The sequence below is a fragment of the Astatotilapia calliptera genome, chromosome 20 (genome assembly GCF_964374335.1).
Source record: "Astatotilapia calliptera chromosome 20, fAstCal68.1, whole genome shotgun sequence".
In the NCBI taxonomy this organism is placed as follows: domain Eukaryota; kingdom Metazoa; phylum Chordata; class Actinopteri; order Cichliformes; family Cichlidae; genus Astatotilapia; species Astatotilapia calliptera.
Genome location: NC_137441.1, coordinates 32,838,814 through 32,866,094, shown reverse-complemented (window position 1 = coordinate 32,866,094; position 27,281 = coordinate 32,838,814). Strand labels below are relative to the sequence as shown.

The 27,281-nt window shown below is 41.8% G+C and overlaps 1 protein-coding gene and 1 long non-coding RNA gene across 2 annotated transcripts in view; one reads left to right on the top strand and one right to left on the bottom strand.

Annotated features, from left to right (window-relative positions):
• LOC145423253 (uncharacterized) overlaps window positions 1-1,847 on the bottom strand; it is a 31,599-nt gene extending 29,752 nt beyond the window's left edge. The window contains exons 1-2 of the long non-coding RNA XR_013904342.1: window positions 527-1,847; window positions 242-441 (exon numbers count right to left, since the gene is read on the bottom strand). This is a non-coding gene — a long non-coding RNA (uncharacterized LOC145423253). The remainder of the gene's footprint in view (window positions 1-241; window positions 442-526) is intronic.
• Window positions 353-26,147, top strand: ctnnbip1 (catenin, beta interacting protein 1). The gene is made up of 4 exons (XM_026153131.2): window positions 353-499; window positions 10,882-10,996; window positions 11,492-11,582; window positions 22,821-26,147. The coding sequence occupies exons 2-4, from the start codon at window positions 10,901-10,903 to the stop codon at window positions 22,877-22,879; spliced, it is 246 nt and encodes an 81-aa protein (XP_026008916.1). The 5' UTR covers window positions 353-499; window positions 10,882-10,900; the 3' UTR covers window positions 22,880-26,147.
• Window positions 26,148-27,281: the final 1,134 nt, after the last annotated feature.

Below are 27,281 nucleotides of genomic sequence, written 5' to 3'. Positions count from 1 at the left end.
ACAAACTAATTTTAAAAAGAAATAATCAATAAATAAATAATTTTATGCTCACAAACTCACATGAATGTAATTTAACTTGAGTTTATAGACCTAAACGAATATATTATTTTACTATTTATGATTCCTTTAACTTATGAAGAGCTAGAAATACCTTCTGTACATTCTCACTACTTTGTATTAATTCCGGCATCACCTTATTTATTTCTTTAAAAAGACCAGCCATACAGAGATCCGAATTTACCCTTTGGTGACCCGGCTGTCGGACCCAGACCACGTTTCCCGGCTCAGACTCCACTGATGAGTGTGCAATGATGGCTGAGCCGGTGGCGCCCCTGGTGGCCGGCAGGGGTACCGGGGAGCCAGCAGGAGAGTCGCTGCGTTGAGTCAGTTCGCCGTAGCTCTGCCGACTGGAGGGATGTGACCCCGGAACAGGACGCCCTCCTACAACAACACACCATTCAAACAGAGCACAGAAGAAAGTAAACCTGGACCAGGAGGGGTAAGCACAAATCTCCAGTTTTCTTACGAGGGAAACGTTGTCAGGGGGTTTAGGAACGATGCGTGTGCTCGAATCCCAGCGTTTGCACCTCTGGCGGAGCAGCGATACCTGGATGGTGTTTGCACCCATAGGAACTTCATTCAGGCTTTTGTCTGGGGCATGCTAGCGAGCTAGCTTGGTTAGCATCGCCCGCTTTGCCAGTGTGTAGCGCCTGGTTGTTGTTTTCCCTTTTGGTGGAGACTAAATGAAGCGGGTGTTTACGTTAAAACAAAAGCCACTCGGAAGTTAAAGAAACGAGTGTGGTCCGTACATTTTTCCTTCCCGTGAAGGATATAGCTTAAGACCCGCATCGAAAACGGACTGAGGCTCGCCGCTTGCTAGCGAGAGCGCTGCTACAGTTTGAACAGTCTGCGTCCCGCAGCATGACAACGGAACCAGTCCACGGTCGTGCGTGCCCACCTCTTAGAGAAACAGCTGTTTTTATTTCACTCTGGGTTTCCGGGCATTTCTGTTGCTTTATTCACATTTGGGGAAGATTTAAGAAGACTTGTAAATGACCCTGCGATATCGTAGCTGTTTGAATCACTTGCACTCACGCTCACGATGTTCACAATATTGTTCATAACGTGTCTCAGATAACGGCTCCTTCTGTTTCCTGCTGGAAATTCCATGCGGTGCACAGTACATTTGTCCCAGTCCCCAAACACCCACCCAAAGGCAATGCTTGGGCTTGGAGTTTAAAATTTAAACATGAAGCTCCACCAAAGCGTTTTTGGCCACTTTCTTGTGTTCAAGTTTGCTTTTCACATAACCCACAAGCCTGCTTTTCTATTTTTGGATGGTCTCACCCATGGATGCATTGTGCCACACCGTCAGTTACCCATGTCTGCTTACACCACCACCACCTCCTCCTCCTACATGTCAGAAAGCTGACAATTCCTAGAGTGGCAAAGCTGGCACCCTATTGGGAGCAGGGCATTGATGAGTGTGGGTGTTGGGGCTCTGCCACATTGGCAAGCACACTTGAAATCTCCTGACGAATACCAGTCACGGACCGCAGTAATGTAAAGCCTGCCTTAGTTTGCACATTCTCCTAGCTGTCTGGATTTCTCAGAGAGATTAGGACCACTGGCCTCCTCGTGCTCGCTGCTCTTCAGCCTCCTCGAGCCCCGAGGGGACCTCATCAGCTGCCTGCCAGCAGAGTTTGGGAGGCAATGCTGTTTTATCTCATGACTGCTTGCTCTGTGTTTGGCACAGCACTTGTCATCCTGTCAGCATTAACCAGGCCACGTAGTAGACTTTTGTGGATTGAAACCGCAACACTAGAACTGCTTGCGTCTACTCGTGGCTTACACGCCCAATCTCATTCCCAGTGAACACCAGATTAGATTTTTTTTTAAAGAATTGGACTTAAAAACACTGTTTTATGGAAGTTAAGAGAGATGCTCATGTCTGTCTGTTCTATTGTTCCAAGCACATAGATCTCATAAATCAGAATTTAGTGCCCTGCCTTTAACGTTGGTTCTTTTGAAAATCTTGCAGCCAGTGCCCTCGAGGGGCCATCTTAAGGCAGCAGCTTCCGTTTCAACTTGACAAGCTTGACAAGTTCTGTGATCGTAAAAAAATAAATAAAATTATTTATTTTGTAATATGGTACAGTCTGTGGGAAAAGTGGCTTTATCGAATTAGACGTAAGAAGACAAAACCGCAGAATCAAGTCGTGTGAATTTTAATGTAAAATGTTTCTGCAAAAAACTTTTTTTTTTAAAAATTCAAAGGAAAGCCGTGACATTACAGATGTAAATTTGCAATTAAATTCTGAACCATCTAGGAGGGGAAAAAGTGAAGTCGGGATGGACGTAAAGAATTAGCTGAAGAATAGTTGAATACATGGAGAAGCCCTGCTAAAGCTTGAACACTTGGGCAGGGTTGAGTTCATGCCTCACATGGTGACAACAAGACATGACCTACTTATCAATCATGTTCCCACAAACTAGTTCACGGCCATTGTCCCCCATTTACTGTCACCATTGTTGGGAACATTGTACATATGAAGAGGTGACAGCATGCAGACAGACACAAAGTTCAAGTCGGAGCCTTTCGGCTTGTTGTGTCGGGACCTCGATCTGCCCGTTCAATAGGGATTCAATTCTCTGGGTGTCAAGTAGACTTCCTTATGTGGGATGTTTGGCTATGACAATTTAAAATTTTCACTTAACAAGGCCCGAAAACTCTCAATAAACCACAAAATGAAAATTACACTATGTTGATATTTAATATTTAATCATCTCAGTGCATGCTGCATCCCCGTTGTGTTAGTATAGAATTCACAAAACTGATAAGATTGGGCTAAATTTGCCAAACTACAGTGTTGAATGGCAACATTGTGCCGCCCTAATTCCAGTCGGCTAGTTTTAATACACGCAATGACCCATTGGTAGAAAAGAGCATGTGTTCGTAAATGTGTGTACCTGCAGCAGCACAGCTGCTGTGCAGAACCAGGCCAGGTTGTTGGCAGCTCAGCTGGCAGCCACACCAAGCTTACTTAGGTTTCTCACACATTTGCTCGGGATGTTGCAGCAGCCCGTGACTCCATTCAAGTTATTTTACAGTCTCGGCTTTTCCTCCCCCAGTTTAAGCTGTTGACCTATCAAGAGCCCTATGCAGTTGAGTTCTGCTGGCCAGAGGAATTTGATTTGTAAATCAGATGTCATGCATCATGTGAGCAGCTGATTGCAGAGCCAGTAACAGTGGCAGCCTCCGCCCTGCTTGACCCTCAGCAAATGTGAAGACCTATCACATTGCATCCTGTAATCCCTGGCAGCAGACCCTCATTGCACTGTTAGGCCAGGCCAGAGTCCTGAAATGGTCTTGAGAAGTTTATGTTTCTCAGAGACACTAATGGGTACCAACACACACATAATCACAATTCAACACAAAATATTCAGCATGCGAGCAATAGGCCTGTCTCTATTTTTAAAGTGGCATTACTGAATGTGTAGTGGCTTTTAAGAGATGTGGCACTGCAATGACATTTGAATCAAGCATAATCCCATTTGCTGGAGTGGGAGCAATCTTTAACTGTGCACTTTTAGCAAACATTGGTGACAGTAGTCATTTTAAAGTAAGGCCTTTGCTTGTTATTTCCATCTTGGCAAGCATGACACGCGTGTCCCATGTTTCACCCTGATAACAGGAGAAAACGCACTGATGAAAAAAGCAGTACAATGTGATCTGTCATTCTGGTTGTTTTACGTGCAGACACTAGTGGAAACAATAATTGCCTCCATGTTTTTAAAAAGTGTATATATAATGTTAGTGGTGCACTGCAGCCTCACTGCAAGAAGGTTTCTGGTTCTCGAATCAAGTTTGCATGTTCACTCTGTGCCTGTTAGGTTTTCCTCCCACAGTCCAAAGACATGTCTATTAGGTTAATTGGTGATCCTGAGCTGAATGTTGATGCGAGGTAGATAAAAAGCTTAAAATGTGTAAAATACTGAAGGAATGCATGATTTGAGTACATATTTCATAACACGTTGAACTACACAGTTTAACGTGAGATTTATTTTCCTGCACGTTTATCATAACTTGATTTAAATTTTAATCTGAAAAAGTATTCATAGAGACCTTTTACTAATCCAACCAAATATGAGCTCAGAGGTGGGCGATAAAGCCCAACAGTTATATCATAATTTTTCAAGGAAATTTGCAATAATGATATTTCTGAGGACAGTTTTATTGATGTTTACAGCTTGCAGGCAACAACATTTATTAGTGCAAACAAAATCGTTCTTTTGAAATGAGACAGACTACGTAATTCAAAGTGCGAATCTGCTGAAACAATGTGCCAGCAGTAGCATTATGGTGCACCAGTAGGGCAGCAAGGACAATATAGTCACATATTAAAGCTGAAATTAAAAATATTTCCTACCTGATATTTTTCTCTGTTTGACCAGCTGCTTAAAGCCCTCCTTTTCCACAATGCAACCCCATCAGTAATTTCCCTCCAATGTTTGCTCTTCCTGTTGTATGGAGTGCACTTAGCCGGCACTCCGGCGATGCTCGGTTCAGTCATTTGTTTACTTTTGGGTTGCACATCAGCAGCTGCTAGCATCTCTTCACACACCTTCGTAGCCTGGTTTTACACGACTGTGTTTTTCTTTTGCTGTGAGTGGTGAAACAAATTTGTTGTTTCCACGTTTAGCGCGAATAGTTTTGTGGGTACTAAATAGTCATCGGAGGCTGGCGTGCAGCTCCTGCTGTCAAAAACAGGATCTGGCCTTGTCTGATTGTTGCGTGCACTAGATAACATAAACACTTTACATGTTTAATATATTATCGATTGATGTAACATGACACTGTTTTGTCAGTTTTCTGCCTGTACTGTCATGGATGGTATGTTGTGGCACAGCCCTAGTATGACTTACTGCAGAAGTCAGAGATACTTAGTCTCTTACCACATGCAATCAGGGCAGGGCATCTCAGTACTTTTGTTCATGTATAGGCCGATCTTCAGTTTAAGCTAAACCTCATTTATGTTACACCCTGATACCTGTAAATGGGGAGTACCCATTAAATCTGTTTATTTTATTGAAAAGGGACAATGCACTTTAACTGTTAATGACCATTTAGGTACATCATATAAATGGGCCAGATGTATGCCAATCATTACACCAGCATAAATATCCCACAATGCAATGCAGTAGTACATGAAAGAAATTGCTAGACAGAGATTAAGGCAACTGAGATCTAAGTCAGTAGCTCTTCCTTTGAAGTGTTTAAATATATGGTTTCACTTTGCTAGGCATAATATACTTTTAAAAATTTTCCTAATCTTTACTTGGTTAATCTTAAACGAGGTTGGGTTACCATGGTAACATATCTCCAGCCAGTTCTCAAGTAGTAATGTGAATGTACTAAGTAGTGCATCCGTAGAAATGTATGCTAATAGTAATTCACAGGATAGGCTGAACAATGGCACATAGCTTGGGATTTCAGATGCAATGCCACATTAATCAAAGACATCAAAGAACTTGGACTGCGACTAACTGTTGTGTATGCCCACGCCATGCTGCATAACTGCCCTTGTTATTTGAAGGTTTAAAAGTCATAAATTATAGAGGGTTGAACTGAAATTGTTAAAATGAGCACTGTAAGGATACACACTCAGTACAACTGGAAATTTTAGTCCATTTATAGGTCAGTCATGGACAAAACAACTCTTAAAAATCCATAAAATAGAGACAAAAACACGATAAAATTCCAGGCATTCTCATTTTTAGACTCTTTAGTTTAGTTTCAGTGATGATTTAGTTTAGCTCCACTGCCTAGAGGGGCTCAGAGAGCCTGATGTCTCAGCTCAGCCCAACAAGACAACACTGACAAAAGCACAACACAGGCAGAGAGGGGGGAGATTATAGCTAGATCAGCACAAAAGAAACCCTTTGATTATGTCTGGAATATTAGCCGTATGTGTCTGGGGCTGGCTGAGTATCCCTCGAGGGATTAGCTTTGAGCCAGCCCACCTCTAGAACCTAACCTCGGGAACATACAAAGGAGTCTGACAGGATCCTTATTGTGGTCCTTGAAAGGATTTGAGACGTTACACAGCAGAGCACACCAGAATATTGCTAGCATGATCCTAGTAGGCAGCAAATATCACTATGCCTAACCATGTTTATATTCGGAGCATTTCAGCAGAGCAGGAGACAGTTTTACTCCTATATTGCATCTTTAATGTCTGAATCTTTTACATACATATACAATCATTATGAAGTTTTCTGTTTTAAATCTTATGCCTTATTGTGCTGATTAAAAGTATCAACTTTTGAAGGCATGTTATCTAGTGGTAGACACCAGATGTGTTGTCTACTCATGAATCACAAAATTAATGTTGAGATCACAGCAGTTGACTTTCTTTCGAAATAAGAAGATTTAGGTGAGCTAGCAGCTAGCGATGGTTGGACTCCGGTGCACGTATTTACAGTATAGAAAAATCTGGTCAAAGAGGCGTTGCTGAAACTTGGAAACAAAGCCTATGCGAGAAAAACCAGGATGTGGAAAAAATAATGATAGACACTCTGGACAGATGAGTCAGAAGTTTAAAATATTTGGTTGTAAATTTATGGTAGAAGAAGAGCTAAGAGCACTACAACAGGCAGCGCTGAAGAATATAGATTCTTGAAGGTTTGGGTCTGGGGTTTTTTGGCAAAGAATTGATCAGAATTAGTGGCAAATGCAGTTCTACTGTTCATAAGTCTGATCCAGATGCCTCCTGGATGATATTGTTAGTGGTTTTCTGTGCATGTTCTGAAAAACCAGAGTAGAACAACCTGCAGGTTTTTATCTATCACGATTGATGGGTTTTATTGACCCCCAAATTAATTTGTGCAGTGTGATAGCAATCCTGAGCATGTAGTCAGATTCGTGAAGATTTGGCAACGAGAAGAGCCAACAACAGATGGCATGGCCCCCATGGAGCCCCCAGCATCAAGGAGTCATTCTGAGATAACATAAAGAGGCAAGACAGACTAAATCCACAGAAAAGCTGCAGCAGGCACTCTAGGAAACACCTAATGACCTTCGTGCGAAGGACCTTTCAAAGATTGATGCTGTTAGAGGCATAAGGTGGTCACATCTCACTTAGCAATAATGTAAGTTTTGCACTGTGCATGAAGTCACTGACTGAAGTTTGATGTGGCTTTTTTATTTGTCAGATATGTAAAAGTAAACCCTGCATGAAATAAACATGATTGTTTGGACACACATTGTTATATGGTTTGAAAATCATCTCAAACTGGACTTTACCCTACGCTGGTGGGTTGTTTGGTTGGTTGTCTGTTTTATTTTGAACATGTAAATAAAATAAAATACATTGTACACAGTAAAATTAAAAGGGAAAAAACATTAATTTGGCATTGATATCTTAGTGTTTATCAATTTAAAATTAGACAATATACATATAGAACTACATATTCTGTTTTCTGCTCTCCCACTGTCACTTGTTATTTAAGCTTAGTTTAGCCTTCACTGAGAGCATCTACAGAGTACATGTGAATTATTGTTGGGTAATTATCAACGTGGCTGGAAAATCAGTTTGTTTAGTAGGATTGCATGTGTGAAACTACTCGATCTATAAGCATCTTCACAGCGTTAATTACAGCATTGTACATTTTGTAATCCGGTTCAGTTTGTACCACAGCTGTAATTATTTTATTTTATCTCTGTAGCTGCTCTGCTGCCCAAAATAGTCATCTGTGAATTAATCCTTCTGCTCTCTACCAGCCAGGAGAAGCAAGGATGAAATCCACAGAAGATTCTTTTTTAAGTGACTCTCAAACACATTATGATAATGTAAAAAATATCTCTGATCGTCCTGATTTACATTTTCCACATTGTTTCTCATTTCTGTCGAAATTGTCCTTATGGGACTATGCGGCATGTTTGTTCTTCTTACAGCAGATATTGCTGTGAATGTGAGATAAAATAAAATCATTTCAGGCTGATAAAAATACAAATTGTAACTCTCTAAACAGTAGTGAGGCCGGGTAGACATGGTGCTAAATATGGACAGTTTTTAAACTTCAAAAGGAAACATCAGAGGACCTGAAATGCCTCAGTCATGAAAGCAGTAGGCCTATTTATACAGATGGTGAATTTTGAATATGTCGGTCCAGCAGCAGGAGGGGGAAAATGGTTACATTGTCACATCTCAAAATATGACAGACAACTGATGGGTCTTTGTTCCATCATCATTTCAGCCTTCATAGATCTCAAGACAACACTTTTTGGCAATTAGTCTAATGTTTCACTTCAGACGCTCTCCTCATCCTCTACTCTTTGTCTAGTCATATTCAATGACTGTCATATTCCCAGTGTGCAGGCAGATCGGAGCTCCTGAGTTTCATTCATTCTTCATGCTGCTCGTCTACGTGCTGGTAGGTCTCTTTCCGGGAGTCTTAGCTCTTGTGTTTGTCTGAGGTTAGGTGCTCGGAGAAGTGATCAAACGTGTCGCTGCTGCTGATCTAAAGACACTGACACCTCCCCGGCACCCTCTGCCAACATCCTCCCTCCATCACTACCCCCATCCAAATAAATTCACACAAGATCACCGCCAATCCCCTGAAGGTTTACTGAGCAACTGAACTGATGCTGGCAAGCTCGTCTCAGTCTTTTCATGTCTTTCTTGCTTTGAGTCTTCTGGAGCAGCTCTCCAATTAAGCTACAGCTGATGCTCAGGTTGAAGGGAATAACTAATGTATTTAACTGCTCCTCGTTCAGCGTCCTGCTACTTCCTTTAGCTGACAAGGAGACGTCAAGTACTAGCTACTTGCAGTAAACAGTCACCAAAGATTGCTATAATTACAAAGTGCCAGAAGCATGGTCTCCAGCTGCTCTGATCTGGATGAATCCACATGCTCACAGTGGCAAACGCTAGCCAGTGGCCTACGGTACCCCATTCATCCTCTTTCCCCAGGGCTCTGGAAAGGGGGAACAGCAAGCCAGCTCCTCAATTAAATATAACCCTACATCAAACAGCCTGTCAACATGCATTAGTGGTCCTTTGTATAGATAAGAGGCCAAAATAAATTGCAAGTGCTATCATAGTCACTGTGGCTCTTATGAAATATTCTCAGAAGAACAAATCCTGCCATGCATGCTGATATTTTCTCTCTATTAAATCTTTTTTTCCTCACATAATTTATCCTTTTTAATGATTTATTTTGCTCTTTTGTGTGAATTGTTTCTCTTGTGTGTTTACCCTTTGCGGTTAAATTCAGGGTTGATATGAAGACGTGCTGTATGCTTGTCTGGTTGGTGCGGCATAAAAGAGATCTAATGTGACAGCAGCCGACCTTGGCGTGTGTGTGTGTGTGTCATATCACAGCAGAACCTTTTCCTGTCACACACATTGGATTTGGCAGCTCCTTTTATCACCTTCTTTTTGCTCCCGGTTTTTTTTCCCCCCTTTGCCTGTTTTTCGCATCTCTGCAGACTGACAGTGAAAATAGGTCATTAGTTAGATGGAGAATAAGAGATGGAAACAGGCAGGGGCGAGCTCTGTGTAAAAACTGCCATGCAATATTAATGATGCTGCAAAGAGCCAAACCTGCACTTTAACTATATGAAGTAGTCTGGAAGTACTGGAAGACTGTGGGTGTGGCTGTCCGATATATCTACATATCAGAACTGCCTTATTTTTTTGTGGCAAAGCAAACAAGGTGCTGGAAAGTTTCCTCAAAGATTTTTGGTTCATGTTGATATGATGACACAGTGACGGTGACTGTGGAGGCCATTTGAGTACAGTGAACTCACTGTCACGTTCAAGAAACCAGTTTGAAATTATTTAAGCTTTGTGAACTGTGGTCATTAAGAGTTGGACATTGTCATGAACAAAACTCAGGTAGGCTGTTGAGCCTAAGAGCCTTGATTATATTCTGTTTCGACACGGACATCTGAACATATGTTTGCCCAGTAGTCATTCCTGTTATACTTTAAAATCTGCGGCCTGTTGTGGATATATATTTGGTACATTTTTTTTATCTAAATTTTAATCTAAATGCTCAGTAGAAAGATCCTGATGGACAATGCTGATGAAATTTACATAAATCGTACCCAACCAGACCGACCAATGCAATAAGTACAATGAAGGCCAAGGTGTGGCACAAAAATATTCTCCGCACCATTACAGCACCACCCGCCTGGAAAGCAGGATGGATCCATGCTTTTGTGTTGTTTGTGACAGTTTATGACTCTACCTTCCAGATGTTGCAGCAGAAATTGAGGTTCATCAGATCAAGCAGCATTTTTCCAACCTTCTGTTGTCCAATTTTGGTGAAATGAAGCTTCAGTTTCTTGTTTTAGCTCACAAGAGTGACACGGGGTGTGGTCTTCTGCTGCTGTTTATTCTCACCTGCTTCAAGATTGGAGGTGTTACACTAACAAAGATGCCCTTTGACATACCTTGACCTTAGCTTTTGAAAAGTGGTTGTTTGAGTTACTGTTGTCTTCCTGTTAGTTTGAAGCAGTCTGGCCATTCTCCTCAAAACCCTGATATCAAAAAGGCCCAGAGAACTGCCACTAACTGGATATTTTCTCTTTCACTGACCATTTTCTGTAAACTCAAGAGAGAGGATCAAGTGGGGAAATTCCAGTAGATCAGTCAATTTGTGTCTTTAGTTTGGTCAGGTTGAATATGCAGAATAACACAACTGCTGAAGATACTCGTTGAAATGGTCTAATCTTTATTGCCTAATCACTCTTTGAGCTTGGCTCTTGTCACACTGTGTCACTGAAACAACCCAGTTGTCTCATATCAATACTGTGTTTGTGTAACTGATTTTCACAGATCTTGTGTAATGCTGATGTGTTTGTGTGTCCAGAGCCACAGGAGCAGGGGGGATGAACCGCGAGGAGGCCCCGGGAAAGTCTCCTGAAGACATGTACATCCAACAGAAAGTGCGGGTCCTGCTCATGCTCAAGAAAATGGGATCAAATGTAAGGAGACACATTGATTACCGCAAAACTTTGCCATTTGAAGTTTCAGATTTAGGCACGCACAACTCATGCACACTGTGGTTATTGCTTTAGTTGGCAAAGACACACATTATAATAACCTGAAATCCATTCCCTAGCCAAACCTTCAACTGATCTATGCAGTTTGCACAGGTCATCACCTAATAATGATGTTGTTAGAGTGAAACAACAACAGAAGATAGTCCTCAGTTTATTTGGCACACATTTTGTTTGTTCAAGCAATGTGTGCTAAAGGAGCAGAGAGAAGAAAAACAGATCAATTTCTTTGAAATAATTAATGTTAAAAATCAAAATATTTTGGATCTAAATTGCCTCATGGCTGTTTCTGGGAGAATTGCTATGTTTCATTAATCAGCATGTTGAACAGAAGTATTTGACTTAGTCTTTGAGGTCAGTATTTCAATTTGTTTTTACTTTTTTGTGATTTTTAAAGTGACTTTGTTCACTCCTCTTCAGCTTACGCCGAGTGAAGAGGCTTTTCTCCGAAATTACGCAGGTGTGGTCCACAGTCAGATGAGCCAGCTACCGCAGCACAACATAGACCAGGGTAAGGCTGTGACACACACACACACACACACACACACACACAGTTTAACGGTGCAGTCATTTTAGCTGAAGCATTTTTTTATTAGGAAATATTTGTTCATGTAGTTGCAAAATACATTCATGTGAAAAAGTTTTCTCAGCACTTCATGCTGTTCTGTGAAAAATGAACTACGCCCTTACTGCTTCCATAGAAATTAACAGGGCAAGTAGCCACTAGGTGCTGATAAACAAAAGCACTTTATTAATTGATTATAAAATCAGATCTGTTTGTCAGTTGGCATTAATTTAGGTCTGGAGCATTAGGTGTTTAACACACTGCCACACTCTTCCCTGGAAGAATGTCTCACTAAATTCACCCCAAGGTCAGACTGTTCAATACAGAGAGAAATTGCAAAATATCCAAGAGCTACACATCAGACTCCGCAGGTCTCGGTTAGCATGCTAAATGTTGATGTTCATGGCAATACAATTAGAATAACACTAAACAATTATGGCTAGAAGGGTTGCCAGCAGAAGGCCTCTTCTCTCTAAAAAGAGCTGGGCAGCATGGTGTAGGCTTGCAACACTGCATCTGAAGAAACCACAGGACTTCAGGAACAATGTCCTTTGGACAGATGAGACCAAAGTGCAGATGTTGGTACTCTAGAGTCAAATGCGAGGCCATATCCCTGACAGCTGAAGCTTGGCCCCCACCGGGTCATTCAACGGGACAATGTGTTGCAATGACCCAGACGAAGTCCAGACTTCACCCACATTGAAAAGTAGTGCCAGGGCCTTAGGAGAGCTGTACATGAATGATCTCTGGCAAACTTCAATGAACTGAAGGAACTGTGTAAAGAAGAGTGGGCCAAAATCCCTCCACAATGATGTGAGAGACTGTTGAAGTCATACAGAAAATAATGACTTAAGTTAATGATGCTAAAGGTGGTTCTACAAGCTACTGAACCATGTGGTGTGCTTAGTTTTTCATAGGACTGCAGAAAGATGGTTTTGGCACGCCCCAGTAAGTTTTATCCAGGGTGAAAAGAAAATCACTGTTATTGTAAAAAGACAAATTTTTAACTATCTTTGTTTATCAAATGGCAGCGAAATTCATAGAGATGAGATGAGGCCTCATATTCAACCCCCAAAGGCTCAAAAACCCTGTTGTACTCCTATTTTGCATATCAGTATAGTTCTAATTTTCATAGTTTTTTGTAAATATGTACAAATCAAAGGTGTTTATGGCAGCGTGCTATTGCTAAACATTTATAAAACATTAGCCCACAGACACCACCCTTAGAGGAAAAAATGCCCGACCAAAAACAAGGGGAAAATCCCTCAACACACATCATCCTTTACAGTCTGCACCCCAGCAGGCCGAACTGGTTCGCTGACTGTGCACAGGAGGCCGACTCAGCAGCCCACCAGCGCTGCGAGATTACTCACGCCACAAACAGCATGACTGGCTGGAAACAACTGACTCATCCTCAGCTCAAGCACATCACTAGTTTCTCCTCTGCTTTACTTAATGGATAATATTTTGATGTTTGCTCTGTAAATCACTCTTCATTACAGATGTAACCTTACAAATGCTGGTCATGCCTTGTCAAGACAGCAGAGGATGCTGTTGAGCTTTCTAAACCTGTCTGTGGTGCTCCTGAGCTTAATCCACCTGAGGGCGCTATATTTAACAAAATGTTATATGTGAAAAGGCACTGCAGTTACCTAAAAAAGCAGCAGCATTGTTATTTTATTTATTTATTTGTGAGTAGACTTTAGCTCAGTCCAAAAACACATCTGCGAGCTCGGAGTCCCGCTGTCCTCCTGTGGTGAACCTGCTGGGGCTCCGGTCTTGCTTTGCCCCTTATGATATTGGGTTCCCCAGGGGAGCTTCCAGCTTGGAAAATTGGCTTTGATGCTTCACCCAGAGGGAAGTGTTAGGTGTCCTTGTCTGCGTCCTTGCTCTGTGGGGAAACAATCATGTTTGAATTTAGAAACATCACATTTTCTGCGTCGAAGGGATTAGGCTGTGATTATATAAGGTGTTGAGTAAGGTGCGGGTAAAAGGTACGACGTGCTGTGCCGCGCCGTGCCGCCGAAGTACATTGACATTTTGTTAATCGCGCCCTCACTGTGCAGTGTGGGACGCGACATTGAATTTTTAATATGGGTCACTGCATCACTGATGATGTGTATTTCATTATTAGACTGCGTTCCTTCATCAGGCAGCAGAATATAAAGAACTGCAGCAGACAGGACGTATGATCGTGTCATATATTTCAAACTACAGCACCCGAATGGGAGATCAGTACTGGTTTGAAGTCATTAATTTATGATGTACATTTTTCTTTTTTTAACTGCAGTCTAGCTGTCAGTTTATGCTGCTGTGCTCGCCGCCTCTCACTCCATGCAAAGTCTTCGCTTTGTCAATAAAGCTAGGAAGAGTCTCATCAATTATGGAGGAATATGGCGCTCCAAGTCTGCATTATACATCACAGAAACGGACACATTTAGTGTCATTTGGCAGCATGCCACTTCCTCGGTGTGCCAGTGGATAATTTGTGGTCTGCACTATGTCTGAGGTATTGTGATTAAGCATCGTGCAGATTGCTGAGAGTTAATCTGTTTTAAATATTGAGCGCTGTGCTGAAGGACAGCGGTTTGTAGGGATCAGCACACATGGGATCTTTTCAGTTGGTGTGAAGAGAAAGTCCAGTATTTGATCTCATTTACACTTGGTAATTGGGGAGTAAAAAAAGATGAAAGGAAGTATATTTGTTGCCTGGTAGTGAGTCACACAGCAAGCTGATAAACATAGGTAATTATGCTAATTTTATTCATACACTTTGAGGAAAGGGCGTTTGCACTAGAATGTATTTGAATGTGTATTTCTGCTGCTAGACAAATTCTGAACACCTGTACCGAGAGGTTTGACTCATGCTGTACTCTATCTAGTTTGCACTGCTCACACTTCATTATAATGACAGGAGACCTGTACCATCCCGCCGGATGAACCAGCAGAACTGTCTGTACCAGCGAGTTATCTTCAGTTGTTTGGGGTTTTCTTTGGTTGCTAAATGAGATTGGCAAGGATGTCAACACTGTTACTAAAATGTTGCCATAAGTGAGGGTGGGTCAAGCTGGCAGTTGCATCTCCATAAACTTCTGGTTAATCTCTGCAGCAGATGCTGAAGCTACAGCTTTAATTATTATTCGCTTCGTAGTACTTAAGGGGTTGATATTGATAACGTTTTATTAATACCAGCATCATGATCATGTTGAATTATAGGCCTCATTTTTTTTTCAATCTCCTTATTGAGTTTTTCTGTCTGGGGAAAAATTGGTCTGCCCATGTTCTCAGCGTCGCGAACGGGTGACACGGTCATCAATACTGGTTTGTGATTATGTGAAACGCAGCGTAGTTTGACCATGCTGACGCAGGATGCTCTGATACCAGCACCCTCAAGGGGTGTCAGCATGGAGCGATAGTGTCACACATGGCGTCATTGATCAGGTGGTGGGGTGCTTAGAGGGCGCTGCGTGCACAGTGGAGTAGTGAAAATGTCCTCTGATGTTATTCGAAATCAAGGTTAGGTTGTCTGCAAGACATCTCCTAAGGTGTAGCTCTACTGATGTGACTGATCCATCAGGGTTGCCGTCTGCTTAGCACGTTCTGGTGCAAAAATGATGTGCAGCAGAGAAGTGTTCAGTCTTCATCATGTCGAGTGGACTGAGTGGGAATGTAGCTCACATGAGACTCATTTTCTCAGACTCTGCTCAACTGCCAGATTTTTTTTTACTGGTTCTTCCTTGTGGGGGAAAAAAAACAACCAAACAAAAAACAATAGAAAATCAGCTTTCTGCCACTCATATTTCTTGTAAGAGTAGGGGTCACTGGATTTGCATTTCAGATAGTTTTAATTGGCTGATTACCATACATGCAAATACAGAATTTTGTTTTGCGATTTTAATCAGGCCAAAGAGGAATTCTCTGCCGAAGGCTCCGTAGCTGAGACGGGGTTTTTTTCCACACAGCTTTTTACTGTAATGCCTTAATGAAGTTATTTTTTTTAATCTGCATAGAAGGATAATAAGCTGTGCTTAAATGCTGTTACCATGTTTGGCATTGAAGTGAGAAATCCTGAAATTGTGTTTTTTGGCACTCCCTTTGAGTGTTAATTGCCACTTTTTGACTAATACTGAACAATAACTGTGTCTATTTAAAGCGAATTAACACGTTATGATGCAGAGACCTCGTTGACACACTAGTTGACGCGCAGTAATACAGTGGTTGTCTTTGTAATAGGGCTTTTTATTCCTCCTCTTTAGCTCTTTTATCCACAGCTTTCTGTAATTGGCGTCATGTCACTTTAAACAATACGGTTTGTCAAAACGCTCATAAAGGCAGCAGTCTCGGGGCTTGTTATCCTTTCTGATTTGACGAGGGAAGTTTATTCCTCCCAGAAGGATGCTGCATGGCCTCAACAATAGAGGTGGAGGAGGAGTGGGGTTGCCATGGCAACCTCAGATGTCCCAGGAAAGCTGACCTTCCCTTCTGGGCCTCGGTGGTGTTGTGACGTGCTACACTGGTAGGAGTGGAGCAGGTGTCATGAAAGGGCCAGGCTGGGGTGCTAATTGCACAGCCTGGCTGTGATGTTCGGGTCTCTTTCTGTCTGTCTCATCCATTCATTCACCGCAGCCATGTTTGATCAATATATTCAGACCAGGTCAGAGCACTGAGCAAACCCCCTCCCCCCGCTTTGTTTGGCTTCTTGGCTTGGCCATAGCCGTATTGATCCTGGCTTTATCCGATTCCTCACTGCAGCATGAGTCTGCTGCCCAGCACTCAGATTTATTAAGTACCACGTCTGCCTCAGTTTCTCCTTATATCTCTATTCCAAATCTGCCAGAAGGTGTGTTAGAGTATGTCTGAAAGAACTGCTTTATGATCTCCTTAACCAAAACTGATTTTTAGTTCTTTTCTCTAAAAACAAATGTTGTTACAAACAGATCAAATCTATCTGTACAGCCTTGTTTATAAAGGATAGCATTAAAATAGTCTTTTTTTATTTTTAAACCACAAAGTTTTTGAGCTTTATTATCTTGTTTAAAAAGACCGTTTAAAATTATGTTGTTGTAATAATTACTAAGCAGGAAGAAGTGCAGGGCTCTGAGCCGACAGACCCACTGTGTTTGGTAAATATTTTGAGCTGGACCACACACACTTCCCCGCTGTGTGTCACGCTTCTTAACTCGCCCCTGCTGTTGTTGAGTTTGGGGGGATGATGGGTGTCCCACGCCTTTATCCCCTGGCCTGACCCTGCACAGATTGTGACCTGAAGTGTTGCTGGTGCTTCCTCGCTGCTACACTAGAGTCATCATGTAGAGGCTGGAGACACCCTCGGGAGTGCAGCTTGGCGCCTTTGACATCAAACAAACTTCTTTTTGGGTTAATTCACAGTTTTCTTGTCCTCTGAGGTTTTTCTGCAGGCCTGTGTGTTTTGCAGTTAATCCCAGGCAACCACATTTTGATTTGTAGTCTCAGAGAAGCGAAGAAAGGCTGCTTGCTTATGAATATGTTCATGTGAACGCATTAATGTTCTTATTTTTTTTCTTTTGGTGGGCTGAGCACATTTACTGTCACTGTATTCATATAATCCACCATCCCGTGTTGTGCCGCTCTCGTGTGGCGAGGAAGGAGCCAGTGTGAGGTGGGTGGGGGAGCAGGAAGGAGAAAGGGGGCTGGACGCAGAGCTGCAACGAAACAGACCGAAAGCTTTTTGCTCATAGGCCGCAACGGGAGTGATGCAGTCGTGATTTTTATCTGTCGCTAGGCAACAGTGTTGAGGGACCTGACGTTTCCATTTTGTTGGCGAGAGTGTGTGCGTGTGTGTGTGTGTGTGTGTGTGTGTGTGGCAGGGCAAAGTGCTCAGATAAAGCCCTTCCATCCATCTGTGGAAGTATTTGGAGAAACTATCGGCTGCTTTATTCTGCCCAAGTTGCTCAGAGCGTGAACCGCCCGCTACACAATAACGAACTCCCATCACACAAAATAATTCAGGCAGGCGTTTATTCTGATGAATGGCTGTTATTACACGCTGCTGCACCAAAACATGATCCGTGCTATTCAGCAGAGGTGTAATTCAGGTCGACTCTCCTATTGTGTGGTATTACATAATTGTCTCTTTTTCAAGCACCATTTATCCCCACGTGGTGTCTCAGAGCAGATGAGGTTTGTGTTATGAGCTGAAGTCAAGCACCATGTTTCTGATACTGTTTTTTTCTTTCTTGTACGGTAGTCTCTTTTGGGTAAGCCAGGGAGCTCCCATGGGAGGGGGAGCTTGAAAGATCACATTAACCCTCCACCCCCCTCAAAAAAATCTTGATCTCATCAAGCTCCAGGATGACCTGAATGCGCTATAGAAAGATGCAAATTATTTTCCCAGAGCGATAGCAAATTAAAAACAAAATTCTGCTTTTTTGGAGGGTCTGTGCCATCTGATGAGGAGGGTCCGCCCTTTGTGCCAAATACATGTGAAGGCTCACAGTCCCTGGCCTACTTTCATATCTCCATAATAATTAAATCTAACACGCACTTCAGGGCTGAAGAGAAGAAAGGCTTTTTATAGCAGGCACACACGAGGTGCTGATAGAGATTCTTCTTAACCATTTGAAAAGGTGTGGAGCTCGGTGTTAATGAGATTTCTTAGATGTTGCTTATTAGATGGTTTTTATGTCATCACATGCTCATGCGTACTGTGGATGTAGACTATTGCACCTTGCTATCGTTTTTCTCCTCTCATCGTTGAGGTAGTTTTTTTAATTTAAGGTTTTGGGAGACATTAATGGGGTCTCCCACGTCATTCTCAAATGAATCAGGTTGGGACATTATCTTCCGCTAGGCTTTTTCACATGTAACACGCAACAGTAGACTTGAAATACTCTATTTAGCTTAGATGAGGGTGCTGCCTGCTTAGAGCTTGCATAAGGGAGGACACATGACCCCCAGTCACTCGTTGTGATTTAGCTAAGCCACTGTATTATCACATGGGTGCAAATCAGCCTCTCCGGCATCACTCTGACTTGAAGAGCTGGTGGAGGAAATGCCCATTGACATCCTATCCAGCAACAGTTATGCAGTGGTGCAAAAGTACTTGATAGTCATGTGACAAAGAAAAGACAGCGTCTTAAAAAACACAAAATCTAATAAGAATAAACAGGTATCTGCACCTCGAGAAGTAGCAGAGGGTTTGGAAGTTTGCTGTTTCTGCAGCATTCAGGTGTGTGTTAGCATGATGCCAAGGAGGAAAGCCATCTGTCGTGATCTTAGAGAAGCAATAGTTGCTGGTCCAACAATCTGGGGAGGGTTAGGAGGCCATTGCCAAACAATCATTGCCAGTGTGCATCCCAGCAAATTCACCCCAAGGTCAGAAAAACAAAACAACAAAATAAATAAAGTTTCATCTCAGCTTCTGCAGGCCTGAGTTAGCATGTTAAATGTAAATATAGCTTGTCTGGAAGCTTTGTCAGGAGAAAACCGCTTCTCTTGGGTTTGCAAAGTTGCACATTGAGAACAATAACCTTCAGAGTTGCAAGACCAAAGTGGAGACGTTTGGTTATAACACACAGTAACACATTTGCAGAAAACCATTTGCCCGCATCATTTCAGCACAAACAAGTCAAACCAACTGTCACCGCAGTGGTGGGGATGATGATTTGCGCTTGTTTTGCAGCCTGTATAAGTATTTAGAGTCAAATGTGAGGCTGTCTGACAGCTGAAGCCCACACTGCCTCATGCAGCAGGACAATGAATCGAGCAAAGCAAAACATCTGTAAGAATAACTGAAAAAGAAAAGAATTAACATCTTGCAGTCAAAGTCCTGACCTCAGCCTGATTGAAATGCTGTGGGGGGGCTGTGCATGAATGAATGCAAACACACATCAATGAACTGAAGCAATGATGTGAAGAAGTTGTGTTGTCCTGTATGTAAAACCTTAAAATTAAAAGAGGGAGAGTACTTCCTTTTTGACAACTAGATATTTTCTTCTTTGTTTAAACTCTGAATGCCGGAGTGCTTAATATGAGAGAACAGCTGAATATATGAGGCACTGAATTACCTTTGTATATTTTATTTAATGTTATGTGAACAGAAGTGGAAAATGTATATCCACTTATGAGAGTAAAAAAACACACTCGGTGGGTGTGTGTCCAAATCACTTGACAAATCACAGTTGGCAGCAGACTAATGAATGATTTCTTGTTAAGCAGAAGCCAGCTGAGAAAGTCCTTTTTGTGTAGCTGGCAGGATTCATTAGTTGACTCAACACAAATGAGGCTGTAATTATCGGTTGGTCCTCATTAAGGTGGCAAAATGAAACGAGCACAGAAAGAATAAAGGAAATGGTAAACACTGATAGTTTTTTCCACGAATTGGAAATCTGCTGGATTCTCACACAGTTTACTGGCAGACACACTTGTACTACAGCAGAGGACACTGACTGGTGCTGAAGCCTCAGATTTAAGTGTTATCATTGCAGAGCAGGATGTAGGAGGTCAGTGAGCCACTCAGGGTGTTGCAGTATCTCCAGTCAGAGTGCTGTGATTTCAGATTGAGGAGGGTGGGTTCCCACAGTAGGTGATACATATATGGCGATACACGAAATTACCTGCATGCACCAAAAGGATTTTCACAGCAGGGTATTCCCCTTCGGCTTTATAGTCACAGCTGACAGGATTTACAGGATACCGACGGGATCCTAGGACCTGTGGAAAACTTGTCTGGCTTCACACTTTGAACTCAAACGTGTTTTGGGTTTTCCGATAGCACAAAACATGTGGAAGACTGACCGGGATTAGGGCTGCCACGATTAGTCGACTAGTCACGATTATGTCGACTATTAAAATCGTCGACGACTAATTTAATAGTCGACGCATCGTTTGAAGCTTTGTAAGATCACAAAGGACGCAGGAATGAGTAGTAGGATTTAAGAGTGTAATAACGGACTGAAACAGAAGATGGCAGCACTGCATGTACAAGGATGCCAGCTGCCATTAAACCCCGAAGAAGAAGAAGCTGTGTCCCAGAATTCATAGCGCAGCCCAGCGCAGTTGTCAACAATGGCGGCAGCTAGTTAGTTTTAACTTTACTCTTATTATTCTTTCTGGGTCACAAAATAAACCTTTAACATATTTTCAGGCGAGAATGTAGCTGTGTAAACCTCAAATATCTGCTCAGTTTATCAAGACACCACATATTTTCAAAAGCGCTCCGACGTTTTCGGAGACGTCTGTTACCCACTAGCTCGTTAGCTAGGCGGGGGCAAGGCTAACTAGAGCCGTGAGAACACCGGACTCCCGGTGTTGTGCCAAAAAGTGATTGTCTGCCAAAAACTGATTTCCAATGTTTCCGTGTATTTTTTATGTGTAATATCTTTATGTATGTTGGTAAATAGACTTCGGTGAACAGCGTTTACAAAGGGGTTATATATAGAATTAAAAGATTATCTGTTTTTTCAAGTATCTTTATAACTCTGTGTTATTGTACTCACATTATAACCAATCCGGTCCTTTTTCCCCACTTACAATATTTTTACAGAACTATTGTAATATTTGCTGCCATTTCTGCTGTCTTACTCTTACAAAAGACATTTTTAATGTTAATGAGATTTTTTTTAACTGCATAAATAAAGGTTCTATAAAAGTTGCTGCCAAAAACTGATTGCGGCTTCTACCTTGTTACACGAATGTTGTTTGTGGCTCAATATGACTTTGTGTCATCCATGAGTGATGCATTTGACATATGTTTCACATATTATAGGCCAACAAGTTACTTATAGCAGTTTAAATACGAGCAATCAGTTTTTGGCAAATACCGGAAATCAGTTTTTGGCAGACAATCACTTTTTGGCACAACACCGGCAAATCGTTTTCAAACCCACCGCCGTCTTTCGCTAGTCAGGTTAAACATATATATAAGTCACTTAGATAACTTAAAAATGTTATTGTTTGGCTTTCTTTAGTATTTTATTTGTTCCTGAGTAAATCGGTTTGGCTGAGATTAAAGTTATAGTTTTTGCACAGCTAAAACTGTCAAGTAGACAGCTGATTATCAGAAGCTGGAGAATATACTCCGGTGTCCTGTTATATTTTAGAAAGCAAGGAGTTTATTAAACTTCACCGAAACAATCTGCAAATTTCATTAAAAATTAATAAACTACCATCTTGTCTTTATTTTTAGTTAGCACAAACACTTCAAGCTGTAAGCTAATGATAGTTATATAAGACCAGATGCTGCTGGTGCAATAAGCTGTACGCTGTACCTCCAATGGATGATGATCTGATTAGTCGACTAATCGCAAAAATAATCGGTGACTAGTCGACTATCAAAATAATCGTTTGTGGCAGCCCTAACCGGGATAGATGCATGTAGCTAGAAGAATGCAATTTGATCCCTCACGGCAGAGAGCGGCCTTGTTTTTTGTGCATGCAGCCCAACAAATGTTTCGCAGACTTGACTTTGTTGTAAATGCATCAGGTAACTTTCATAAGTCTCTGCCCGAGGCCTCTTCTCAAATCTTTCATGACTGGCGCAAAAGTTCCTTAGTATTTCTGTATGGTTGTGTTTGCACTTACTGCTTCTGTGCCTAGTCCAATATTTAGACCGACTCTAAGAAAAGGCAACAACACGTTTCCTGTTAGTCAGAAAAGTAAATAGTTTCTTTTAACAGCTTATCTTCTGAAGCTGGAAGTAAAGTTTCCTTCCCAGTTGATAATAAAATCCTTACCTTTTTTGGTTTTCCATCATGTCCTGTCCGGGTGGCTACTAGAGGTGGGAAATATAGCCTCAAAACGATGTCCCGGAATAAAGGAAATTTACGATTATGATATTTCTGACAGTCTGAAAAAGAAACTCTAAATAGCTTTTTATCGATGCTTGCAGCTTGTGCAGGCGGCAGCATTTATTAGTGCGAACAAAATGAAGGGCATTTTCCATCCTTTTCCAATGTGCTGTTGTCACTGATGACATACTACTTCATTCAAAGTGTGTATCTATTGCCACAAGGGCCCAGCAGCAGCAGTGTTACAGTGCAACAGTAGAGACACGGCATAAGTCAAATGTAAGCGCACAAGTAGCCCAAGTAGTGTTTTTTTATTTCTTTTTTATCCTTTCTATCGTACTTTATCGATCGATGCTGGTGTTAGATAAAAAGCATGTCACATTAAAAGTCTGTATTTGTGTCTCACGTTGATTCTCAGGTGCAGAGGATGTGGTGATGGCGTTCTCACGGTCAGAGACGGAGGATCGACGACAGTGACCCTGGCTCCCGCGCCCCTCGTCCCACCCACCTCACCCCCAATCCCTCCCTGCACGTGATCCACACCACCTTTAATCTCCACAAACACGACCCCTGCTGAGCTCAGGAGAGGAGGTGAAGGGAGGATGCCTGAGAGGGACAGAAGAGGATGGGAAGAGACGGGGCGGGGGCTGCCTCACCCTCCACCCGGCCTTTTCCACCCCTCGACTCCTCCTCGTACAAGTCGGCGCACCATTACCTGAGATGCACTCAAGTGTGGGTCACTGCGGGCTGAAGCTTTGGCACCAAGGCAGTCAGTGAAAACACTCAGATCGTGTGGATGATTATCATTGGGTTTTTTGTTTTTTTAGGAGGGTTTGGATGTGTATCGTTCTGTTTGTATTGGGACTTCTTCTTTTTTTTAGCAGTGTTACATGTTGTATCTGCTGTTGCTGGTAGAATTGACCAGCGGGCTGACCGAAGCAAAGAGAATTATAGTTTTGGTCAAGCAGCGAGAGCGATGATTGATGAGTGTTAGAGGAGAGATTTTGATTATTTCTGCTTACCCCGCTGGGCTAAAGTTGTTTTTGGTTTAGCTGTTGTGTTATAAAGGCTTTTGTTTGCTTTCCACCAGGGGCCTCATTTATAAACATGAAAAATGCAAAATGCTCTCCCCTACAGATACAGATGTTAACTCGACCCTGCATTCTGGAAATAAAGTAAAATGCGTTGAACCCCATCAATAGGACAAAAAAAGACATATATTATTTTGTAGTTCTGCGGAGACGTAAACATTCCCATTAGTGGAGTTTCCGTGTAATTTGGTAAACATCCATCCATTCTGCCACTTATCCACGTCCAGCTCAAAGGGAAGGCACTCTGTGCTTAGATGCTCAAACCTCCCTCCCCCATAGCAGCTGCCTCCAACTCTCCTACAGGGACACTGAGGCTTTGCCGAGCCAGCGGAGATGATGTTATCTCTTCTAGCTGGACATGCCCGTAACATCTCACCTATAGGAAACCAAGTGCTCTGGACCACCTCAGCTAGCTAGTTTTAGATGGAGGTGATAGCAGGGTTACTGTGAACTCCTCCCGGGCGATTGAGCTCCTCAGACTATCTGTTACTCTGCTCGTCTTTCTCAGGAAGCTCGTTTTAGCCGCTTGTATCTGTGGGCTCATTCATGACCCAAAACTGTGCATGAAGTTGGGAACATAGATTCAGTGTAGACCACGCCAGCCCGTGTGTTAATCTCCCGCTACCTTCTTCCCTTCCTTTGGAAACTCTTCCACTAGACACATCAACTCATTTCCATCCCAGAGTTGGCACCCCATCCTTTTCTGCCAGACAACCACGCCAGATTTGGAGGTGCGGATTTTTAAATTCGCCCCTTAATACTCCACACGGAAATGTCATCAGCTAAAAGAAGTAAGCCACAGTGATATCTAACCCACCTCTGCTCTCCTTCATCAGATTAACCCAGAATGTTTTCAAAAACAAGTATGACTTGAGATCTCTGGAATTTTCCGTGTGGCTTGCATGAATACTAGTACGATCAGCTGATTGATGTGTGTAGTAACACTCTCAGCAGGCCCGTCATTAATCATTCATCTTTGACTACATGGGTTAGCAGGCTCACGGCATGACCAGCGGGGTCTATGTAAATGAAAATCGACACATTTCTCTTTTTCTTTTATTTCTTTGTGAAATCCATGGATCGGTTTATAAATGAGGCCCCGCTTGTTCTTTCTGACGCTTAGTTTTCGACCCGCAGGCTGTAAAAGAGAGAGGGAAGAGTTAAAAACACTACCAGACGTAATCACATCAATCATGAAACACAAGTGTGCACGTTCACCCCAGACGTGACATGTAAAAAAAATTTTTTTTTAATTGTACAGATAGTTGGGAAATAGGAAACATGAATTAAGTGTGCCAATTGTTTGACTTTTTTATTTCTTTATTTTTTAAGTTGTAAGATGAAATTGAGAGTTAGGAAGGAAACAGGCTGTAGTTGTAATTTATTGCTTACCGAGTCGACAACCGGCTCTTCAAACACCATTAAAGGTGGGAGAACCACGAGTCGCTCTGTAACGTCATCAACCATCAGTGGCTCTTTGCTCACACTAAAGTCACAAACTCTAATTTTTAACTACCTGTAACTAAAGACATGGCGCCAAACACGAGGAGTGCGTGCGATACTCTGAGAATTGAAAAACCTTTCCGCTTCCTTTTGCTTCAGCCGACTTTCAGAAAGGTAACGCAAAGCGGTGCGTTTCTAAATCCTCGGGAGTATGTTTCTGACTGTACTGTATCTATTGCACTATTATCAGTGGGATATTTGCAAAAAAAATACATTTTGATATTTAGCACAGAGAGTCTGTTTGGTTCAGTGGATTTGAGAACAAAAAAAACTTTGTAAACACGTTTTTATCCTGTCAGTGTTTAAAAAAAATAAATAAATAAATCTTGTTAATTGACACGACTGGAATAGCTAAGCGGATAACACCGGACATGCTTTTATTTTCTAGTGAACTGCTCAGTATTAAATGTGTTTAAGTACAGTTTGTTAACTTGTATAACTTAAAATAACTGTAATGTTTCGACGCCGAGCATGTCTGCCTCGTGGCTTTTAATGTTCATTCAGCCGAGGATCTTCAAAGCCTTGCCACAATGACCATTGTTTGTACATTCTTGATGTTTGTGGAAGCTACTAGCTCTTTTAAAAATGTTTCTGGAGAAAGAAAAACCAACAACAACTAAAAAGATGATCTCTTTTTTATGGGTAAGTGTTATCCAAGTGTTATATCCTGTTGGCAATAACTTCTATTTGAATGTCCTCAATCATCGCAATGTAAAAGGCCAACACAAGAAATTTGTCTTTAGGTTGACTTTTATTTTGAAACTTTTTTTTTTTGTTGTCTATGCATTGATTTGTTTTCTTTGTTTTGTTCTCTCTGAGGTGTCTTACTGTACTTTTTTGCCTATCAGGGTTGTTCTGCAGCCTTTTATTCGAGTTGTGAGTGAATGTCAGTTTGTGCGAATCATTGAACTTTCAGCATGCTGTTGAGTTGAGACTAGGACTGTGCGTCTTTTTACTGTGATCACCTGACGATGGCTAAATTGTCTTCTTTTTTTAATGTATGTGTGTTGCCTTTGTTTTGTTTTTTTTCCCCCTCTCAAGTCGATGTTAATTAGTTGGTTTCGTTTTGTATGGCTGCTGACCATGTCTTGACTCAATGCTTCCAAATCCTATACCAACTGAACAATTAAAGAACTTTTAAACGGTGAAAACGTCTTCCTCTCGTTTCTTCCCGTTAAAGTCGATCAAACTCAAAGAAACTTTGAGGTGAGGCCAGATCCAGGGAACAAAAGCATTCTGGAGTCATAATAAGGGCAAAATCACAGCTGTTTGTGTTCAGCTTATCTGCCTTAGAAAGAGAATTAACCTTTTGTTCCTGTTGATAAGTGAAAAATGTAGTTTGTAGACCAAACCAAGGGGCCACGTTTGATCAAATCTGAATTTTAAGACACTGATCTCAAAACTGCGGGAGCTTTAGCTTGTGAGCTTGAGCTGCAGCAATGGACATATCTACTGTGACATCTCCCACTGGTTTTGTACTCTACAATTTTGAAGTGTCAAGGTTTTATTTTTATCTTTGTTTATGCTACAGATACACTAGGGACAAGAGTGGTTGGAGACCACAACACAACCAATAATTATTGCATCCATGTACAATGAACTCACAATCTGCTGCATTCAAAATGGTTCCTTTGAAATGTCATTGAGACTGAAACATGCCTGCTAGCAGTTTGCAATTGAATCGGTACAGGCTGACAATTACATGCAGTCTGTTTGTGATTTTATAGCAATTAACTGTGATAAATCACAGGCTCTATACTCAGAAATTCACATTAAACAGAAATTCCTCCACAAATAGTGACATAGGTGCTACAGGATGGCAATTTATTTGCAGCTGTTTATATTCTTCACCCTCATTGGCAGTCGTTTCAATTGCTCACCTCAAATTTCAGAAAAGTTTGACCCGCCCAGTTTGCTTTGCCAGTTATTTCCCTTGTCGTTGCTGAATGTCACTGAGTTTTCATGGTCACTGCTTACTGCTTCGAGTGTACGACTCCTTAAAGTTTGGCATTTTAACATTGGGGTGTAAGGGGAGTGACTCACTTTTGGAGGCAGCCTGTAGTGGCTGTAGTGTTTGGCACTTCTTTGTTGGCTTACTTTTTCTAAATTGTCTCCAAAACAAGCAGGTAACTGTTTCCCACATACATCACAGTGATAGTGCCGGATTCAGAACCCATCTACAGGCAAACAAGACATGAAGCCAGAATGGATTTCCTTGAATTGCCACTTAATCCTTGATCCAACATCAAGTAAACCTGCATAGACAAACATGTTAAAATGCCAAA

What these genes read in the sequence shown, in the direction of transcription:
- ctnnbip1 (XM_026153131.2), top strand. Translation starts at nt 10,901, where the DNA reads ATGAACCGCGAGGAGGCCCCGGGAAAGTCTCCTGAAGACATGTACATC. An exon ending in TCAAGAAAATGGGATCAAAT is followed by an intron (nt 10,997 to 11,491) that starts GTAAGGAGACAC and finishes ACTCCTCTTCAG; the next exon opens with CTTACGCCGAGTGAAGAGGC. An exon ending in GCAGCACAACATAGACCAGG is followed by an intron (nt 11,583 to 22,820) that starts GTAAGGCTGTGA and finishes GTTGATTCTCAG; the next exon opens with GTGCAGAGGATGTGGTGATG.